The sequence below is a fragment of the Muscardinus avellanarius genome (genome assembly GCF_963383645.1).
Source record: "Muscardinus avellanarius genome assembly, chromosome: 5".
Taxonomy (NCBI): domain Eukaryota; kingdom Metazoa; phylum Chordata; class Mammalia; order Rodentia; family Gliridae; genus Muscardinus; species Muscardinus avellanarius.
The window spans coordinates 122,308,408-122,330,425 of record NC_137790.1 but is presented as its reverse complement, the minus strand read 5'-3'; the positions used below and the strand labels follow the sequence as shown (position 1 = coordinate 122,330,425).

At 41.0% G+C, this 22,018-nt stretch overlaps 2 protein-coding genes across 2 annotated transcripts in view; one reads left to right on the top strand and one right to left on the bottom strand.

Moving 5' to 3' along the window:
- The window catches only part of GFM1 (G elongation factor mitochondrial 1), a gene marked incomplete at both ends in the record, with an annotated part of 54,176 nt that overhangs the window by 4,926 nt on the left and 27,232 nt on the right, over positions 1–22,018 (bottom strand). Inside the window, 5 exons of the mRNA XM_080695763.1 lie at positions 1,668–1,812; positions 4,540–4,702; positions 16,600–16,682; positions 17,459–17,596; positions 20,417–20,473. Of these exons, the coding sequence (XP_080551889.1) occupies positions 1,668–1,812; positions 4,540–4,702; positions 16,600–16,682; positions 17,459–17,596; positions 20,417–20,473 (586 nt within the window). The remainder of the gene's footprint in view (positions 1–1,667; positions 1,813–4,539; positions 4,703–16,599; positions 16,683–17,458; positions 17,597–20,416; positions 20,474–22,018) is intronic.
- LXN (latexin) lies at positions 9,902–16,331 on the top strand (the record flags this gene model as incomplete). The annotated part of the gene is made up of 6 exons (XM_080696900.1): positions 9,902–10,030; positions 11,907–11,969; positions 13,115–13,292; positions 13,726–13,862; positions 15,918–15,980; positions 16,233–16,331. 6 exons carry the CDS (start codon positions 9,902–9,904, stop codon positions 16,329–16,331), a joined length of 669 nt encoding a protein of 222 aa, XP_080553026.1.

Genomic DNA, 22,018 nt, shown 5'->3' with positions numbered 1-22,018 from the left:
GCAACTTTTCCTCAAGCAGGTTTATGTGGTCTGCAGCTCCCTAAGGTTGTAAGTGAAAACATTAATACCACCACAGAGCCTTTAAACCAGTGGTCAGTAGACAATGGCAATGTCTCCACTTCAACCCACTACCAATAACATCTCTATCACCAGGCCAGGGGCTCGAGTGGCTGTGTGAGGAGGGGGTCAAGGACTGTGAGTCTGGCCTGGGTTTAACATGAAAAGTTCCAGTACTAACTAGCATGTAAGCCCGGGTCTTCAATCAACTGCTCTGAGCCTCAAGTTTCTCAGCTGTCAGGTCACTGTGAAGCTGAGACACGGTAATTCATGCTCATGGTAACTCATATACTTGGCAGGGCACACAGCACCTAAGTCATCATAAACATTATTTTGACTCACAGTCTCGAGACACTGGCTGGGGATGGTAGCAGGGCACAGTGACAGACCAAACAGTAAGGCAAGAAGAGGGACTGGCATTCACTGTGCCCAAATGTGTCTGTGCAAGAGTTTTCAAATGAATTCCCATTTAATACTTGTAGGGTTATTCTCCCCGAGCACAGTGGGGAAGCTTAGATGACCTCCCCACTCCCACGCCCTAAGGAGGCAGAGCCAGGATTCAAGCTCAAAGCCTGGCACATAACAGGAAAGACCAAACAAGTACACTGCTGTTTAAATAAACTAACGACAAAACATGGCCAGGCTTTTATTTTTCCTGCAGGGTGGTTACTGGTGCGGTTAGTGTTTCTAGGGAGACCAGGCCGGGGACCGCTTTAAAAATCTGCCACAGAAAGCCGGACGTGGTGGCTCATGCTTATAATCCCAGCATTTGGGAGGCTCAAAACAGGATTGTGGTTCGAGAACAGCCTCAACTACTACTTAGTGAGGCCCTTTACAACTCACTGAGACCCTGTTTCATAATAAAGAATAAAAAATGGGACTGGGGGTCTAGCTCAGAGGTAGAATGCCCTGGGTTCCATTCCCAGTACTGCAAAAGAAAAATTGCCACAGAAAAGCATGGTAATAGCCACATATGTAGCATAAAACATGGCCAAAGAGAACATTCAATTTCCCATTTCAGTTTTAGGATACATCACTGATTAATCTCAGAAACAAAATTTAAAATATGGCTCAAGTCAGGCATGGTAGTACATGCCTTTAATCCTAGTACTTGGGAGGCTGAGGTAGGGGGATCACAGGTTTAGCAATGTTACGACAATTCAGTGAGACCCAATTTCTAAATAAAAAATAAAAAGGGCTGGGGAGGGGGAGCAGAGAATGGCTCAAAGGTAGATTGCCCTTAGGTTCAATAAAGACCCCCTTTGCCCCCGCAAAAAAAACCAGTTAATATATCTAAAGTATTTCTTAGAATTCTGAGTAGTTGCCTTCTCTATTAAAAACAACTCGAGATTTTCAATGAATTTAAACATTTGAAAAAGCCCATATAATTTATTAAAATAGGGTAGGCTTTGAAGTTTGCAAGAAAGAGAACATGATATGTTACCTTCACTTCAATCTATATTTGTGTCTACTACCTAGCAGATTCCTTGGTTGTGATGCCTGGTTCTCTGGGTGGAGAAGACTAAAAACTGCACCTACTTTCTGAGGCTCTGATGTTCTATCAGCAAAAATAGATACAGTACAGCTGTAGGTGCTAGAACACAACATACCTTGTTTAAGAGCACCTTCCCCAGCCCGGATGAAAGAGATTTCATTGGAATCAACCATGTGGTGTGCACCATCTTGTAGAATAAACCGGAGCCCAGAAAGCTTGTGACCAGAGAGAGGGCCCTTCTCACAGGCATCCAGAAACCCCTATGAATGAATAAACACAACTTCTAGAACGAGTGGATCTCACCTGAGGATGCATTACAAAAAGTATCAAATGCAAAAACGCACTGAGCTGTCGAGAAGCGTAATGGTCTTATGATGTACGTTGTATTTCATCTCTCAAAAGAGAATTTTTTTAAAGTTTAAAGTAACATCTTTACTAGTTAAGCTTCATTACTGTGGCAGCTACATGAGACATCACTTGGAAAAGTGGTAAAGGGGTGAGCTGGCAGGAAAGTGATGCTGAGAGTGCTAATAATCATTTTCTTAGAACTTCAGGAATTACTTAACTCTCGCACTCCAATAGAGACAGTATGACCTTGATTTCACAATGAAGAAACAGAGGAAAAGCAAAACTAAGGAATTCCCTAAAAAAAAATTTGCATCAAAACTGGTATTTGCTTCATAGCTATGTCTGAAGCCTCAGCTACACAGCCATTGCGGCTCTGCCTCACTGGTGTAGTTATGCAATGCCAGTGAGAATTTACATTAAAAGGCAATTTTACTTTTCCAAATACAATTTTTTGTGTGTGTGTGTGTGGTGCTGACAGTTGAACCCAGGGGCTTTTCTTCTTCCGGGCTGTACGCCCAGACCTAGTTTATATTTAATTTGGACACAGGGTCTCACCAAGTTGCTGAGAGCCTCACTAAGTCGCTGAGGCTGGCTTTGAGCCTGTGTGATCTTCCTGTCTCAGCCTCCCAAGTGCTGGGATTAAAAGTGTGTGCCACCATGCCCGGCTTCTAAATGTAATTTCTTTTTAAAAAGACAGCTTATTTGAGGTATAACTGATAAAACAAACTACCCATATTTAAGCATACAATTGATAAGTTTCCAATTCTTTTTAGTCATGTAGAATTCCAACAATCCAGGCAACAGTCACATGGCTGCACATGTAGTGTACTTTAATTTTTTTTTTTTTTTTTTTTTTGGTGGTACTGGGGATGGAACCCAGGGTCCTTCTACCTTCGGGCTACACTCCCAGACCTATTTTATATTTTATTTGGAAACAGGGTCTCTTAAGCCAGTGCGGCTGGCTTCGAACCTGCGCAATCTCCTGTCTAAGCCTCCCAAGTGCAGGGATTACAAGCGTGCGCCACCACGCCCAGCTCATGTAATGTACTTTATATTTGATGTTTCAAAACTGTAAATTTTGTATGATAAAAAAATATCAGTCCAGGCGTGGTGGTGCACACTTGTAATCCCTGCGCTTGGGCGGCGGAGACAGGAGGATCATACATGTTCAAAGCCAGCTGTGCTGGCTTAAGAGATCCTGTTTCCAAATAAAAATATAAAATAGGTCTGGGAGTGTAGCCTGGAGGTAGAAGGGTTTCCAGGAACCCCAGTACCACCAAAAAAAAAAAAAAAAAGAGTTAAAAAAAATAGGGCTGGGGGTATAGCTCAGATACAGCTAATTCTACCACCACTGAATCCAAAATCCTATTAATTAGAATTTTTAAGTTAAAATGTTAAAAAAAAACCATCAGTCTATAAGAATAAACAATTGCTTGAAGTATGAAGTACACAACAGCCTTAAAGTGATGTGAAAAGCAGAAAAAATCTTAACCCCTTACATGTATGCAGAGCACCTCACAATTTTCAAAGAAATTGACAATCTTATCTGATTTCAATTTTATGAAGGGGACAGGTTTAAGTATTTTACTCTCGGTTTATAAATTTAAAATTAGTGTGAACAGTGATTTACTGAGGAGCACATTAAGTAAAAATGACTTGGCACTCTGATGTTAGAAATCTTAATGTGGCATTCCAATAAAATAGTACACACAAGCTGGGTGTGGTGGTGCACGCTTATAATCCCAGCATTCGGGAGGCAGAGACTGGAGGATTGCGGTTCACAGACAGCCTCAGCTACACTTAGTGAGGTCCTTCGCAATTCAGTGAGACCCTGTTTCAAAAAATAAAAATACTAAAAAAAAAATAGGACTGGCAGCCGGGCGTGGTGGCGCACGCTTGTAATCCCCGCGCTTGGGAGGCAGAGACAGGAGGATCGCGCAGGTTCGAAGCCAGCCGCGCGCGCTGGCTTAGGAGACCGTTTCCAAACAAAAATGTAAAAGTAGGTCTGGGAGTGTAGCCCGGAGGTAGAAGGGCTTCCAGGAACCCCAGTACCACCAAAAAAAAAAAAAAAAAAAAAAAAAAAAAAAAATAGGACTGGGGATGTAGTTCAGAGGTACAATGCCCCTGAGTTCCACCCCTAGTACAGCAAAAAAAAAAAAAAAAAAAGTACACACGTAAATTTTCTTAAGTCTCTAAGGGATACACAAGTTTTAATTTCTAATTACAATCAATGTAGTAGTTTCAATTTATGGAGAGAAATATGATGACTATGATTAAAAAATAGATCATTTTAAATCAGATAAAAGCCAGCCACAGTAGTGCATACCTATAATCCCACTATAGGTCCTTAGCAACTTACTGAAACATCATTTCAAAATAAAATATAAGATAGGGCTGGGAGTATAGCCCAGAGGTAGGAAGTTCCTGGTTTCAAACCCTAGTAAAACACACACACACACACACACACACACACACACACACACACACACACACTCAAATGGAAAACTTACCAACAGTTAGGATCAGGACAGTAAACTAAAGCAAACCATCACAGACAACGGAAGAGATAATAAAGTGTGATTAAATAACAAATAAACTGTCTTCAATACATTAAAAAATGTAGTAAAGCTTAAAATTACCTTTTCTACAGCAGGCACAAACTGCTTTGGGACGTTTGACCCGAAGGTTTCATCTAAAAACTCCAACTTGGTATAGTTCTCTGGGTCCAGCGGCTCCAGTACACCTATCACCTTTCCAAACTGGCCCGCACCACCTGATTGCCTTTTATGTGTAAACTCAAATCTGGAAGTGATTTAGGAGGCAGAAAACCAACATGATTATCATTTAAGTACCAAAATAAAGTAACTCTTCATTTAAATTAAAGATGTATTAAGTCATTTTTACTTATTCCTTTGAAAATGATGGCCTTATTGTAGAATTTTATTGTGGATTTTATTTTGGAAAGATTCCTTTCTTTTGTGTTCTTACTTGGGGGTGAGGGTAGGATATCGCCACCAAAGTAATCCACAGGGGGTTTACTGGGTTTACTGGGTACAGGTGGGGGGGAAGACACTGGGGATGGAACCCAGGGACATTCTACCTCTGAGCTACATCCCCAGCCCTATTTTTTTTATTCTTTATTTTGAAACAGGGTCTCGGTGAGTTCCAAAGGGCCTCACTAAATAGCTGAGGCTGTCCTCGATCCTCCTGTCTCAGCCTCCCAAATGCTGGGATTACAAGTGTGTGCCACCACGCCTGGCTTAATCCACAGTTTTTAATTCTGCCAATTTCCAAATAAAAAGTAAAAGTCAAGTAATTTGAAAATTCAGTCTGAAGCTCTTGTTCTAATAACTCACAATCCGAAAAGCTAACTTTTTTCCCTGGATCACCATGTTCTCTCCTTAAACCTCTATGACTATAGACAGTTACTTGAAAACAGGATCACTGAGGTGATCCAAGAAAAGGGAGTTCCAGGTAAAATAAGTAACATCTAAAAATGACTGATGCAAAGTAATAGTGACTAATTTTGTCACTCAAAAGACACAAAGAGCCGGGTATGGTGGTACACCCGGGAGGCTGAGATAGGATTCCAAGTTCAAAGCCAGCCTCAGAAACTTAGGCTGTCAAAAACTTTATGAGACCCTATTCCCAAATAAAATAAAATGGGGCTAGAGGTGCAGCTCAGAGGTAGAATGATCCTGGGTTCAATCCACGGCACAACAACAACAACAACAACAACAAAAACACACACAGGTCATTGCTTTCACCACTACTGGCAACATAAAAGCACAGATAACGGCCAGGCGTGGTGGTGCACACTTGTAACCCCAGTTCTTGGGAGACAGAAGGATTGCAGATTCAGGTTCACAGCCAGCCTCAGCTACTTAATGAGGCTCTCTGCAACGTAGTGAAACCCTGATTCAAAATAAAAGAATAAAAAAGGGCTGAGGGGTGTAAAATGCCCCTGGGTTCCATATCACCCCCCCCAAAAAAAAAGACAGAATAAGATTTTACATACACAGTAAATATATGTAAGCACAAGCTACTATTTATAGGAAAAACACTGCATGGCTATCTATTTGCAAACAATTCCCCACTTCAATTTGAAACCTTCCTCAAGAACACAGAGGGAAGAGGCCAGCCACTTTCAAAACTATCTGTAGAGCACTGGAGGTAAACGGGGATTCACGGGCGTGTGGCTCAACTCAGATCTCAGTGGTTTGGATGAGGTGAATGCCAGCATTGGCAGGAGATGTCAGCTTGGAGCAGGCAAATTGGCTAACGTGCCCAGGTGAGAATATGCCTGACTAACGGCCTTTTAACAGTCTTTCAGTGATCAAGAGCTTCTAGGTGGGCTAGGGAAAACAAAATGGTGGAGGGATGAAGAGAAAAACACCTATCAGATCATAAGTGCCACTCGCCAGTCACTGAGAAGAGATCCCCAACACTACGGTATGCGAAATTCTCCACGAGATGTTCTAAACTTGCTTTCAATTTGACAGTAATGTAACATCTACACTACATACTCCACATCTATACTGTCTATATACTGTAATGACTAACCGTGGCTATTTTGGAACTGATTAAAATAAAATAAAATCTGAAGCTCAGTTTCTCAGCAACACTCATCAGCCCTCTGTAGACAGTGGCTGCCGCACTGGAGAGCGCAGGCATGGATCACCTTGCCATCATGCAGAGTTCTTCTGGGCAGCTCACAACCAGGGCATTCCAGTTTCAGGGACCACATCTGATTTTATGACTGAGAGGGTGCCACACTATGGAACACTGAAGCACCAGGCTCATGGCTCACCTTAAGCACTGTAGGTGGGTCACTTGTTCTTCACCACAAACCCACAAAAAAGGTGCTGTCTTTATCATCACTTATACCCGAGGGGCCCAAGGGTCAGAGAGGCCAAGTGACTTGACCAATGGGACACAGGTAGGAAGTGGCAGAACCAGAATTTCTGCAACAAAACCAATGCTTTAAGCCAAACATTTTGTCAAGCAGGTTTAATAAAAAAGGAATAGAGCTGGGCATGGTAGAGCACACCTGTAATCCCAGTACATGGGAGGCTGAGACAGGAGGAAGTTCATACCAGCCTCAGTAATTTAGGAAGGCCCTCCACAACTTCGTGAGACTGTTAAAAAAAAAAAAAATAGGACTGGGGTGTAGATCATAGGTAGAATGCCCCTGGGTTCAGTCTCCAGTGAGAAACACAAACACACACAAACAACAGTAGGTGGGAGTACAGCTCAGTGACAGGGGCTTGCTTAGCATGTTGAGATGTTGAGGCCCTGGGTTCAATCCTTAGTGCCACCAAAGAAAGAAAGAGAATACCAACTGATTTAACCCACAAATGGTATCTTCATTTCAAACGCCACTAGAAAGGACTGCACAGAAATAGATTTTGCAGGAGTTTAGATAAAGAAGGGAATGAAGAACAATGAGCACTTGGCTGGCAACTAAACAGACTCGCTGAAGTCAAAAGAATTCCTGACCTGAGGTCAGACCACTGCACTCCATGAAAAGCAACACAGTTATGGCCAAACACCACCTGCCACTTTAAAATAATGCTCAATTAGAAAGGGGTTGGCTTTCCTGGCCACTCTTTTGGCCACAGCCAAAGGCTACTTCATCAGCATCGAAGTGCTTCTTGAGTGGGTCACCTTGGGCACCAATATCGGCCTCATCTTCAAAGATCTCAGCTGAGGATGGCTTCCTGCAACAGTTTTATTATAGAAAAGGTGACTGGGTTTCACCTTATGACAATTTTTCATGACAATTATTTGTGTGTGTGTGTGCGCGCATGTGCGCTTAGCATAACACCTCAAAATTTAAAAATTTAAATTTAAGAATGGTTGTAAATCTAATATGCCCCAGGTTCAGTAAATAATAAAACTCTTAAAAAAAAAAAAAAGAATAGGGTTGGCTTTGTTGTTTAACTCTCATTTGTAGACTTGCTTTGAATTTACAGTCACACAAAAACTGTAAGCATAGGTATTTTTATTTCATTTTCTGTTCAGTTATATAAATTTATAGCGTAAAAGCCCCAATCCCAGAAACTCGTAATAATTTTCTTAACTACATTATTCAAGTTTGAGGATAATAGACCCATGACTAACCACTCACAAAGCTAAAAAGATAATTAAGATTTCAAGGATCCAAACACAGAAATAAGACTCCCTTAATGCAGTTTATTTAACACCTAAGAATGCACATAAGTTAAGTTTTTATTTTAATGTAATAATTTTGGCATAATCTGCATCACTAGCTCTGATCTGCAGACACCAACTATATACAAAAGGCTTCACAATGGTGACTCTGGGAGGCTCACACACTGTTTCTCACTGCTCTGACTGTTGGAAACACAAGATATGGAACTAGCACTCTGCAAAACTTAAAATTTCATTATCAGCAGAGAGTGCTTTCTGAGCCATGAGATGTCCTCAAACACTCTTTCCTGGACATCATCCAAGAAACACTTAACATACATAGCACACACACACCCTAATGGGCTGTCCCATATATAAATAACTACCCAAAGGGAAAGAAAAAAAACCCAAAAACCTTCAAGCCCGGTATGGTGGCGCACACTTGTAATCCCAGAGGGAGGCTGAGACAGGAGAATCGCAGTTCATGGACAGCCTCAGTTACTTAGGGAGGCTCTTTGCAACTCAGTGAGACCCTGTTTCAAAATAAAGAATTAAAAAAATAGGACCGGGGGTGTCACTCAGAGGTAGAATGCCCCTGGGTTATATCTCCAGTACCGCAAAACAAAAACAAAAACAAAATAAGAGGGAAACTCTTCATCCTCTGGACATGTTGTTGGCTAATATAACTAAAAAGATGAGAAATGCCTTACTACTTATTTTTTACAAACCTATTTACTCCAAAGAAACTCTTCATTTATAAATATACTAAACAGCATAGGTAGAAGGCAACATATTACAATACAAATACATTCTTTTCCCTTTTTTACAGCATTACCACGACATACATAATAGATGAGTTTACCCAAAGAACATTCAAAACTCTATTTTGAAGAAAACAAGAAAAGAATTTCTATTCCTAAGTGAACTAGCTACACTGAAGTTTTGACCACAGGTCAAATAAAAAAGATCCTGGGCTTCCTACCTAAGGAAGCCTACTAAGTCACCTTGCGAGGGCATTTATTTCTACTGGAGCAGCACTAAATCTGGCGTTTGCTAGAAGCTATTTTGGTGTAGCACTTTGTGTAGTGCCAGTTTTTAAGTATGTTTCAATTCCTAAAGTAAAACATCCAAAGACTCCAGTAAGAAGGAAGCATGATGCTACATCAACGTGCGATCTAAGGTCAGTAATGAGAGATCTTCAGGCTCTCGTGCAATTACTTAGCCCCCACTTAATACCAGCCTGCAGGCTCTCCTACCTGAGCTTGGGGGAAACTGACCCAAGCCCATAGAGCTGGGAACGCACACGCCTTCCAGGCCCCGCAGAATGAGAGGGGAAGGAAGGCAGCACTCCGATGGCTGGCACCTTTGCACCTTGCCCTGTGTGAGGTCCTCGAGGTGCTTAGGAAAGCTGTGCTCCAACTTGCAAGTAAAGCAGCCAGGCTTTCAAGTAAAGAAAACCGAAGGTCTAAGAGGCTGGCGCCGAAAACGCAAAGGCCAGAACGCCCCCACCCCCAGCACTTTTGCAAAGGTTAAGGAAAGCAATCCTCAGACCTAGCGAGAGACGCTAGCGCAGGCCTCCCTCCCACCCTCGCACCGCCCGCGCAGGCGCCGGCTCTAAGCAGCGCTGTCCTCCGCTGCAGCCAAGGCGGGGCGGGGCGGGGCGGAGCCTGGAGGGAGCCGCACCCGAGCCGGGCCTTGGCAGCCTGCTAGCAGGCAGAGGAAGGAAGAGGACCCAGCGCTTGTTAGTTCAGCCAGCGCCCAGCCCAGGCCGCCTGTTTCCGGCTTGGATCAGGCAGCATAGTAATCTGGTTCCAGTTGGGCAGTTGGGCCGAACACTGCTCGCCAAGAATGGAGATCCTGCCTGAACACTTCTCAGCCTCCAGGGCAGCCTCCGTGGCGGAGAGCTGTATTAACTACCAGCACGGGACACCCCACCAGGTGTTCCAGGTGCGCACTGTGGAGCAGGCCCGGTTGGAGGTGAGTCCTGTGAGACCTCCAGCGGGTATTCCTGGGGGAAAAGCGAGGGGAAGGGCCTCTGGGAGGTGAGTCCTGGGGGGCTCTGGCCAAGTCAAGGTGAGACCCACAGAGCCCAGCCAGGTGTTCCTGGGGGGCCCGGAGACCCACAGCGAGGTGAGTCCTGCAGGGCCCCCACCCAGTGTAGCTAGGGGGTGCAGGCCAGGAGAGGGCAGACCTGCAAGGCCCAGCCAGGTGTTCCTGGGGGGGGGGGGGGCTGGCCACGTTGAGGTGAATCCTGCAGGCTGCAGGACCCAACCAGATGTTCCTGGGGGGCCGAGAGCCCGCAGCGAGGCGAGTCCTGCAGGACCCCCACCCAGTGTAGCTAGGGGGTGAAGAACAGCAGAGAGGCCAGACGTACAGGCCCAGCCAGGTGTCAAGGGACTGCAGGAAGTGAGTTTTGCAGGACCCCCATGGGTGTTCTTGGGAGGGGTTGGGGGCGGATGCAGCACAGCTGGTAAGGCCTTTGGTCAGCTCAGCCCTCTTGCACCTCCCCCCGCACTGCAACCTCTGTGGCCAGCCCAGAACTGTTTGTTTTCACCTTAAGGTGAAGACAGGGACACAGTCCCTATAATGCACTATTACATGGAAATGGGAAAATAAGGCGGGCATTTCACCCTTCGCTTAAGAGAGACCTGCAGAAATCATTCCAAAGAACGTTAACGCTGTGTTGCTGTTTCTTCTCTGCTACCTCAATCTTGACCAACATAAAGCCCCTGTGTTCCAATGGACTCCACTGCCTAAATTTTAAGATTACTCCTTATTAGACCCTTTGACCATGATGCAGGGGAGATGATCTGCAGAAGCTGAGGTTGCAGGCTGTGCCACTCAACATACCCGCCAGAGCCTGAAAGTAATGCCATGCTCTCCAGCTGAAGGCAGGACTCCACTGTCGCCTCAGCACACCCACATGCCCGGCCGGAAGTGGATTTTTATTTATCTGACAAAATTTAACTGCAAATAGTTTTTTTCTTTGTTTTTTTTTTTTTTGTGTGTGTGTGTGGTACTGGGGGTGGAACACAGGGGCTTTCTACCTCTGGGCTATACTCCCAGACCTATTGTATACTTTATTGAAAACAGGGTCTCACTAAATTGCTGAGAGCCTCACTAAGTAGCTGAGGCTGGCTTCGAACCTGTGCGATCCTCCTGTCTCAGCCTCCCAAGCACAGGGATTACAAGCGTGCGCCACCACGCCCGGCTTAACTGCAAATAGTTTTAAGAGCTAGTAGAGAACAAATTTTACTTCCAAATTGTACCAGATAACATAATTAGTTATAAACTTTCAATCTGTCTCCTGAGCAAAATATCTAAATGCTTGTCTCACTCTGATAAAATCTGTTAAAAAATCATTTTACAGATCTACTATGCAAATAAAAACAACACTTAAGCATATTAAGTCTTCAGCCGCTTTACAGGCATTTGCCTCAAAATGGAATTCACATTCACTGAACACTATCAGGAGGGCACACTGGGCATCATAAAATCTTTTCCAAGATGTATCCTTTTGTCACTTTTAGAATTAAAAGCTGTCCCAAAGATTTTATGTAGGGAACTGAAGATCACAGATCTAGAGGCTAAAGTCTTTTGATGACTAAAAGTGAGCTGTGCCCATTTTATTAGTATGCGTCTATCCCACCCTTTTGCCCCAATCAAAAGTATACTTATTAGAGAACCTGCTAAATTAGATGCGATAAATCTGGTACCTTTTTCAATTAAGACTTTAATAATTTTCTACCACCAGCTACTCCTACCAACTAAATAAGAATGGATTTCCTAACAATGCAAACATTTGATTTGTTATAATATTTTCAGCTCTCCACCATATTTCTTTGATTTTTAGGATGTTCCAGGAACAGGACACAAGTATCATCTTAAATTTTCTGTGGAAGAAATAATCCGAAAAGTAAGTAAAATGTCCTTTTTAGAGGATTTGATTTTAGGCTTTTACTATTATTTTTCAAGTTGTGAAATCCTTGTCTGAAAAAACAACTGACCATCCTTGCAGTTATAAAAGCCAGTTTTTACTATTGTGTATTCTGAGATATATCCTGAGTTATTTCCATTGAACTACTTAGAAAACAGACTATAATTCAGTTCAAATAAATTGCCTTAAGAAGTTATATACTTAGGGCAATCTGAACTTATGCCTAATATGATTAGGTAAAGTAATTTACTCCCCAGACCTGACCAATTTCTTTGCCTGCCTTTCTAGTTCTATTTTTAACAGAGTAAAAGAAAAAAAAAATTAAGTGATTTTAGATATTCATGAACAAGAGAATATCCAATTAATACCACTGTCATGGAGAAGGGAAATTAAAAAATATGACATGCCTATCAAATTACTAATTTGACAAATTAAAAAGGAAGAAACTGCAATTTGCACAACCACCATTTTAGAAATTTAAAAAGCTTGCCCTTTCATTGAGTACAATTCTGAGATACAGGCTAACCAAAGGAAATTCACTGAAAGGTAGTTGAGCTGTAAGAAAGCTGTCTTTACAAAGCATAACCCAATGTTATAATCTTTGAATTTATATCTAGATGCAGACTGCTATATCTGCATTTGGAAAAATAATTGATATTTCAGGAACAGGAAGTAAGAAGTAACCAGACTTGGGTTGGTATATAAATTCATATTGAAGTCTGGACTTAGAGGTAGATATTCTATTACCTCTGAAATATATTCAAAGTTTTAGGATTAAAACTGAAATTAAGCTGGGCATGGTGGCACACGCTTGTAATCCCAGTGCTTGGGAGGCTGAGACAGGAGGACTGGGGTTCACGGCCAGCCCCAGCTACTTAGTGAGGCCCTCTTCAACTTAGTGAGACCTTATTTCAAAATAAAAAATAGGGTTGGGGATATAGCTCAGAGGTAGAATGCCTCTTGGTTCCACCCCAGTACTGCAAAAGAAATCAAAGCTGAGATTAAACTGTTGCAGTCAAGTCTTAAAGACCATATGCTCTAAACCCTCTCTCAAAGAACAATAATTAGTAATTAATAAATAGGCCTTCACTATGTAAGGATCTTCTGTAAAAATGTTTCAACAGCAAGTGACAGTGAACTGCACAGCTGAAGTAATTTACCCTCCTATGGAAGAAGCTACTGCACCACAAGTAAGCTTCACATTTGAAGGAGAAGTTGGGAAGAACCCGGATGAAGAAGATAATACATTTTATCAAAGACTCAAGTCCCTGAAGGAACCACTAGAAGCACAAAATATTCCAGGTATGTATGTAGAGCATGAAAAATATGTTTTCAACTTTAAGATTAATCCCAATTACCTATGCTCAAACTCTGACGTTAACTATGTTGGAAATATACTGACTTTAGCAAAACTACTTATTTCCAATCTCATAAAAAAAAAAAAAAGATATACGTTATTTTCTGTAAGCCAGGTATGGTGGCATGGAAGGCTGAGACAGGATCACAGGTTTGAAGCCAACCTCAGCAACTTAGAGACTCCTGTTTCAAAATAAAAACTAAAAAGGGCTGGAGGTATAGCTCATAGATAGAACTCCCCTGGGTTTAATCCCCAGTACCAAAATTTTTTTCTGCACATATATGAGGAAAACTGACATATAACTTAGAATTTAGTTTTCCAAGATTAATGCTGTGTATATAATAATCATACTTATCATATAAATGTTTCCCTCATCAGACAATCTTGGAAATGTATCTCCACAAATGGAACCAGTTCGACACTTAGCTTGGGTTGCCTGTGGTTATATAATATGGCAGAATTCTACTGAAAACACATGGTATAAAATGGTAAAAATTCAAACTGTCAAGCAAGTGGTAAGTAGTCTCTACAAAATATTCTATTAATGGATCAATACTTGTTAAAAGTACTGTCATTTACAGTGAAAGTCACTGCATTTAATAGTGAACTAGGTGTTTTGAAGAAGTCAGTCACAATCAGGACTAGAGAAGATGGAGATTTGAGGAATCCAAAAACCAGCCACTGGTCCTAGCAGTCACAGCCTGGCTGGGAGATGCAAACCACGGGGGTCCTCTGCCTTGTGCCTGCCTCATGCCAGGGCTGGGCGGTCTGCATCTCCTGGCACATGCTGACAAGGAAGCCTATGACAGGGAAGGCACAGCCAAGGACATCAGTGAACTTTCCTAATCACGAGTGGCCTCGGGACACACTTTCACGAGGCCCGGGGTGGGGACCTAGCCTTTCATGTTAGGCAAGTCAGATATAATTCCTATGACTTTTCACTCAAACCCTCTTCTAGAGCAGGCAGGGCTGGAGAGTTGTTCTCCTGCAGGCAAGACAGGATCCCAGACACACTACATACCTGAGTGATTGTGTTTTTTTTCACCTGCTGCACAAGGTTCTCAAGCCCACTTTTTATGGCAGTCTAAGTAGAGCTGCACTCCCACCATAGTGAAGTCTCGAGTTACAATTTGAGGGGCTTTGTGCTCAGCTCAATATACACTATGTCCTCCAGCAACCTAAGTTTTATGTTAAATTCCTCTTACCATGTAATACTGAAACAGTCTCTGCTTTCTTTGTTATGCTGAATGATAGTGCCACAGCCACTTAGAGACATGGCTGGCTTCTCCTGGGACCAGCCAAGAGCAGCAGCACTGCAGCATGTGAAGCCTGCTAAGCTATCTCTGCGACAATTCTGCACTCCTGAGCCTGCTGCACATACCTTTATCACCCAGGCTGTCATAGTCTACTCCTGCACCATGTAGTTAGTCTACCTTCCGTCTCACTTGTTGCAAGCCTTGTTTCTTGTACTTGATATTTGAACTACTTAGAAGTTCATCTTTATAGACCTTATAGACATGAGAATAAATCTTTGGCTTTAACTTTGTTAAAAAGCTAAAAAGACTGGGCATGTAATCCCGGTATTTGGGAGGCTGAGACAGGAGGATTGTAGATTCAAGGCCAGTTTCAGCCACTTGATGAAACTCAGTAACCTGGCAAGACACTGTTTCAATACAAAAAATAAAATAGGGCTGGAGGTACAGCTCAAAAGTAGACTGCCTCTGGGTTCAATCCCCAGCACACCAAAAAGAAAACAAACAAAAAGAATTCCAACTGGTATCTAATGAAAATCAAGAAAAACAGAATGCAAACAAACGGTAGCAGTTTTAGTTAGCTGTACGGGGAAAGGGACTTTCCTGCTGACTCATTTCAGCTTCCTAATGAAAAAGCGAGAGGCAGCAGGCCACTGTGTCTCCACAGCTTTCGTAACCACTTATTAGAGACTCATGGGCACTTGAGGGGAGGGATACCAAATTACAGCACTCTGGGATGATGTCAAAAACCTAGTATTACAACATTCTGAGAAACAAAGCCAGCCTTTTTCTAATGCATTTTGTAGACAGCAACCTTGGTTACAATATTCCTATAAGGGTACTGAAATCTTGATACTTGAGTCCAGGTTCAGTGGCCACAAAATCAGAATAATGATTCTTCGAGGTTCATCTCTAGTAATATATGCACAAGACAATGTTAGTATGTTTTATAAGAAGAAACTGCTGTAGCCCTTCGCCAAATTATTATTTTAAAGCACTAATGAAAATTTCAACAAAGAGGTTTAGCCACTGCTTCATTTATTAAAATGTATATTTATTTATATATATTTATATTTACCTATTAAGATCCAATATATGAATGACTCTTAGGGTGGTAAATATAAAATCATGATTTTAAAATGTAGTCTGAAGGTTTAATGTAAAAGAATAGCTTTTTTGCCAGGTTAAATTATAACATTTAATTATTTTTACCTAAATGGATTATAATCATCTACTAACCAAAACTATTTTTAAAAAATGAAAGCACCGTTTTTGCCAATATTGCTTAAAAACCCAGTTTTTGTTTTTCTGTCATAGCAAAGAAACGATGACTTTATTGAACTGGACTATACCATCCTACTTCATGACATTGCGTCACAGGTAAAGTGTCATTTACCTTTATCTGGTGCCCTGTGTAAACTGAGTCCTTTTAAAGGAACACTATAATATTGACTCTAAATCAGAATTCATGTAAATTCAGATAAGGCACCAAGCTGAAGTATTAGGTGAAGCAATTTAACTTGTTTTATATTATTCTTTAAGACTGTTTTGTATCCAAAAACTATAAACCTGACTGTGTCCCTTTAATTACTTTCTGAATTTGATCATGAAACTAGTTTTCCTTACTTGCAGGAAATTATTCCTTGGCAAATGCAAGTTCTCTGGCATCCACAATATGGTACAAAAGTAAAACATAACAGCCGTCTCCCAAAGGAAGGACAAATGGAATAGACAAAGGCCCTTCTTCCACTGATATCAAGTGTAGACATGTCTATTTATGATGTGTATTGTATGCCCATCTTCACTGACATCTGGCCTAAGGGCCAAACAAATCCCAAAATGTCACTATGATGTCTTGATATAGTCCAGAACTGCAGATTCCATAATGAAAAACATCACTACATAAAAATGTGTGTAACACTAACAGTGCTATGTATCTCCCATAATAAAAAAGTTTCACGTCCAGCCTCATGTCTAATGAATTATGTTGCATACTTACGGGACGGGGGCAGTAATGGTCTCTCTAAAGGCAACTTTTGGCTTTCCTGTGATACAAGGACAGCCGTATTCTCTTTCCAACCTCTAAAAAGAATAGGGGAGATGATTTATTTTTAGTATATTGAAATTTAACAAATAAACAGACAATCCTAAGGATCTTAGATATTTTAAATACCTTAGTAATATTCATTTAAACATAAGAGGTAACAAAAAATAGATCTTAAATCATTTTAATATCTTATAAAGATTAGATAGGTGATATTTAAACACTACTAACCACCTTTATGGATTTTATATAAATTAGTTCACACTCTGACTGCTTAATTTACACTTGCCATCAATTAACCTACCCACTAAAACCTCACCATGGTTTCATATTATTATATATTCACTGGAATAATGTCTAAACCTACTGCCAGGACCTTTTATCTCAACTTCAAAGACATGTCATGCCAGCTTCCAGTCATATATCTGTTTTCATTTACAAACACACAGAACCTTTCCTAGGGAAGTCCGTTCTCTATCATTACAATGATCTTCAAGTACTAACTTGAGAAGAAATGGCCTGAAGCGTGGGTACTGTTGCAAGCTGTCTCCTCCAGGCCAGGACCAGGGTATACTGACCTACTTAGCCATAATTCGAGCCTTGATTCCAGGAGTCCACATGTTTAACATGTCAAAGACTATCAAAACGACCAGTTTGCAACACAGGGTGGAGGAAGTGGTACCAGGTGTGGGTACCAATCAGAGTGAAAGGTGCAGACCACTTCTGGTGTGGTCATTAGCTGGAGCATTACTGACTCGTGACAAGACCCGCATGGTGTCAAGCGTCACCCCCTTCACTGCCTCATACTCGTTACCTGAGCATAGATCTCCAGGTGTAACTCCCCCATTCCAGACACAATGGTTTCTTTGCTCTCAGTGTCAAAGTGGACCTTAAATGTGGGATCTTCTCTTGTAAACCTGCCAATACCTTTGGAAAATTTGTCCAGATCATTCTTTAAAAGAAAAGGAAGAAAAAAAAAGTTGTCGTGTTTTACTAAGCATGATAAGCAATGTTATTTTTGAAAGAACTTTTCGGAATGACACGAAATACATCATCAATTAAGAAACAAAGACAATCCACATTTAGTCCTACTGCACACCACATAGCGGAGAGACCAGGGAATAGCTGGCTGAAGAGGATTCCTCTCCACACCAAGATAGAAAACTCAAAAGCCTACAGCTTAGCTCTCTGCCCTTTCCAATTAACACTGACAAAACCAGTCATTTGTGGAAAACTGACCATTGACTCATCAAGGCCAAAGTTTTAAACTCTGCGAACACAATAAATACATGCTATTTCAAATTCACCATAAGTAGTATTTGTTGCTCTATTTAAGTTTTTAAAAGTGTTCCTCATCTGGGACGATGGGACAAAAATGGGTTAAGTAGAAAGAGGAATCCTGCACATAAACATAAGACTCCTCATGTTTACAAAGACTCCTTTATAGATTCAAGAGGATTAACTATTCTGTTTAGACCAAGAGTGAAGCAATTACCCCCGAGACTTCTCCCATTAACAACAGCCTACATGGATATGATAGGATGCAACTTTACAATCCTTTGATAATTGCACCTGGTAGGCAGAAAAACAACCCTCCAAAGATGCCCTAATCCCCTAAAACCTGTGACCATGTTACTTTACATGGTAAAGAAAGTTTGCAAAAAAGATCAAGATACAAATCTAATGATGGGGAAACTGGTGAATTATCTGAGTGGGCCCGGTGTAACCAGGCGGCCTTTAGACAGGGAAAACAGGGTGGGTGGGAGAGACCTAAAGCCTGAGGCACTGACAACTGGAGGGACGGCTACAAGCCAAGGAAGCTGGGCCTCCAGGAAAAGCCAGGGGCGGCCCCCAGGGGACCGGAGAACACGGGATCTCGATATTATACCCACAAGGAACTGAATTCTACCAACAGCCTGAGTAACCAAGGAAAGAAATTTCCCCCTAGAACCTTGAAATGAGAACACAACCCTGTTTGATTAATTTAGTTCATGGAGAACCATGTCAGTCTCTGACCTACAGAACTAAAAAATACATTTGTGTTTAAAACTACTAAGTTTGTGACAATTCTTCATTGCAGTCACAGAAAAACTTACACACCCTGCATCACCAGTATTAACAGCCATCACTTACGATGTTTAGAGTTATAGAATTTTTTTTTCATGTTACCTCAAATCTAACCAAAATGCTACAAGATAGAATTATCCACCTTTTACAGATGAGATTATGTACAGAGGTGTTAAGTAACTTGCTTAAGACCACACAGCTGGTGCCTGGGACAGCTGAAGCTGCAGCCAAGGTCAATCTCTGCCTTTTCTCTGCACTAGGCAGCCATATCCTCTCAACTTGGTAAAGCAGCATCCCTCCCACCACTATGGAGACTCTCGGCTTGATGCAGAGACCTCAGAATTTGATTTGAAATTATTTACTCCAGCAGGCAGACACTTTAAAACTTTTAATGTAGAAACAACTCAGAAATACCAAAAACCTTCTGGATATTGATGCACTTGACTTCCCTCCATTTTGAACAACAGTGAAATTAGCAAAAGCTAAGTGTTTTAACATAAACTCTAGATTATAGAGTAATGAAAGGCCTAAGACCTTCCATTTCTCATGCTGCATGTGTCCAAAGGGAAGAGCTAGCAATCTTAGCAAAGCACTTGGAACGAGCCACGGGATCTTACTGAGGTAAGAGGTAAGGTTCACTTTTCCAAGTTTCTGAGAAGATGGAATGATTTAATGTCTCTCGCCACCTCAACTTTAATAACATATCTCATATGCTATTCATCAGAATATATTCTGTAAATGGGAGTTTCCAGATGATAAGAAGTGATAAAGTGTTCACTCAATACATGAACAAGTGAATTCCAATAAGTCACACATTAACATGATTCTTATGAGTGTCAGGGAAACTTAGGAACTAAGCAATTAAGGTCAAAACAGATTAATTGGAAAGGCAAGCAGTGAGAATATAAAACATTCAAGCAATTTTGGCTTTGTAAAATGTTAAATGATATCAAATACAATCATGAAACTATAAAATATATACAAACAAAAATACAAACATAAAGATACAAACATAAAAATGTATTTGGAAGTAAGAAAATTTTTATAGGATTTTAATGTTATATTAATTTACTTCTGAACTACCACAAATTTAGAAATTATAATTCACGAGGCAATTAAGCCATCCAACATTCTAATGTAATTTATAGTTCAATTTCACTATAACTTGAAACAAACACTCCTATTACACTCCTATTACCTTTTTCCAGTACTTTTTAAGAATCCAAACAGCATGGTGGAGCACATTTGAAATCTCAGTACTTGGGACTGAAGATATCAGTTCAAGGCCAGCCCTGGCAACTTAGTGAGGCTCTCAGCAACCTAATGAGATCCTGTTTCCAAATAAGAAATTAAAAACTGGGCTGGGTATAGCATGGAGGTAGAATAATACCTCTGGGTTCAATCTCCAGTATCAAAAAAAAAATAAGAATCCAACAAGACGGTATGACACCTACCACTCTACAGCCTGCCACTAAAAAGAACAGCCTGGTGAATATTAAAATACCATTAATTATACTGAGAAATTATTAGGATCAGATTGGTAAATCTAAAAAGACGACCTCAATACCAAAAGCGGAAGCAGAGACCATGAAGAGAGCACTGTGATAACAAGAAAATGTGATAACAAGAAAATGTGCACTGTGGAGACACGAAAGCGAGCTCAAGTTTACACTGTGATAGGCTGAACTGTAAATCTCACTCCTACCTTGTTAGACGGCTTCATTGCTATTGAAATGACAGGATCAGGAACATGAATCGACTCCTAAAACATTTTAAAAGAATGGAATTGTTTTTTAAAAGTATTATATGGTTTAGATGGATTTAGTGTGCTACTTTACAACAGAACATAGAAACGCTAGCCAACATCTTAATGCTTGACTATATATACTGATCTGTTTGACAGTAAGAAGTAAATATATTAGTGTAACATTAATACAACTGTCCACTAATATGATCTCCTCCCTCTGAAAAATAACTTATTTACATAACTTTAATGTGATTGGTAAAATGTATCCAAATACTGACACAACAAGGAACTTTTATTGCTTGATGGATACATTTGCTATTACAATCTGGTTACTTTATTTAATCATACTATCTAGGAAAAGAGAAAAGTCCTTCTACAATCCCATTCCTTCTTTTAAATTTTGAAACAGGATCTTGCTAAGTTGCTGCTGGGCTCACTAAGTTGCTGAGGCTGGCCTTGAATCTGCAATCGTTCTGTCTTAGCCTCCCAAGTACTAAGATTACAGACTTGTGCTACCAAGCCCAGCTAAATTCAAGTCTTTATACAGAATATCTTATTGAGTCAATCCAAATTCTAAGAAGCAGGTGCTATTATTTTAAAAATTGAGTCACCAAAAGCTTAGAAAGATATACTATAATGCAGAAGTGAGACTTGGTCTAACCAAGACCTCTTTTCTTCAAAACCTAAGCAAAGCCGGGTATGGTGGTGCATGCTTGTAATCCCAGCTCTCTGGAGGCTGAGACAGGAGGATCGCACAGGTTTGAAACCAGCCTCAGCTACTTAGTGAGGCTCTCAACAACTTAGTGAGATCCAAATGAAATATAAAATAGGTCTGGGAGTATAGCCCGGAGGTAGAAAAGCCCCTGGGTTCCACCCCCAGTAACACACACACACACACACACACACACACACACACACACACACACACACAAAAAAAAAAAAAAAAAAAAAAAAACACAAACCTAAGCAAACACTTCCCACAATAACCACTCCTTTCATATTGCTAACGATAAGTATTTAGATATAAGGCCTTATAAATATAAAATGTTCTTTTTCTCTAGATTGCAAAGAAAAATAATATATTTATAATTTTTGTGTATGTGGTACTAGGGATTAAACCCAGAGGCATTCAACCTCTGAGCTATACCTCCAGCCTTATTTTACTTTTTATGTCAGAACAAGGTCTCAGTAGGCTGCCCAAAGTCTTGCTAGTCGCTGGGGCTGTCCTTGAATCTGTGATTCTCCTGTCTTAGCCTCAAATGTTTCAGGATGACAAGTGTGCAACAACACACTCTGCCTTATTGGAAAATATTTTAGTGTTCATGTATTAGATTAGTTCTTATGTAAATGACCCACTATAAATTACCTGTACCCCTATGTACTCTACTCTTTCTTTGTGGGATTTGGAAAAGGGACACCCTCGGGAACAAATCTGGCCTAGAGTAGGAGTGCCTGCTCTCCTACAGGGGCAAAAAGGAAAAGCGAGTGAAGGAACTGCCCAAGCAGTGAGTGAAGAACTCCCTCCAGATCCCTCCGTGGCGACAAGGCAGCCCTGACTTC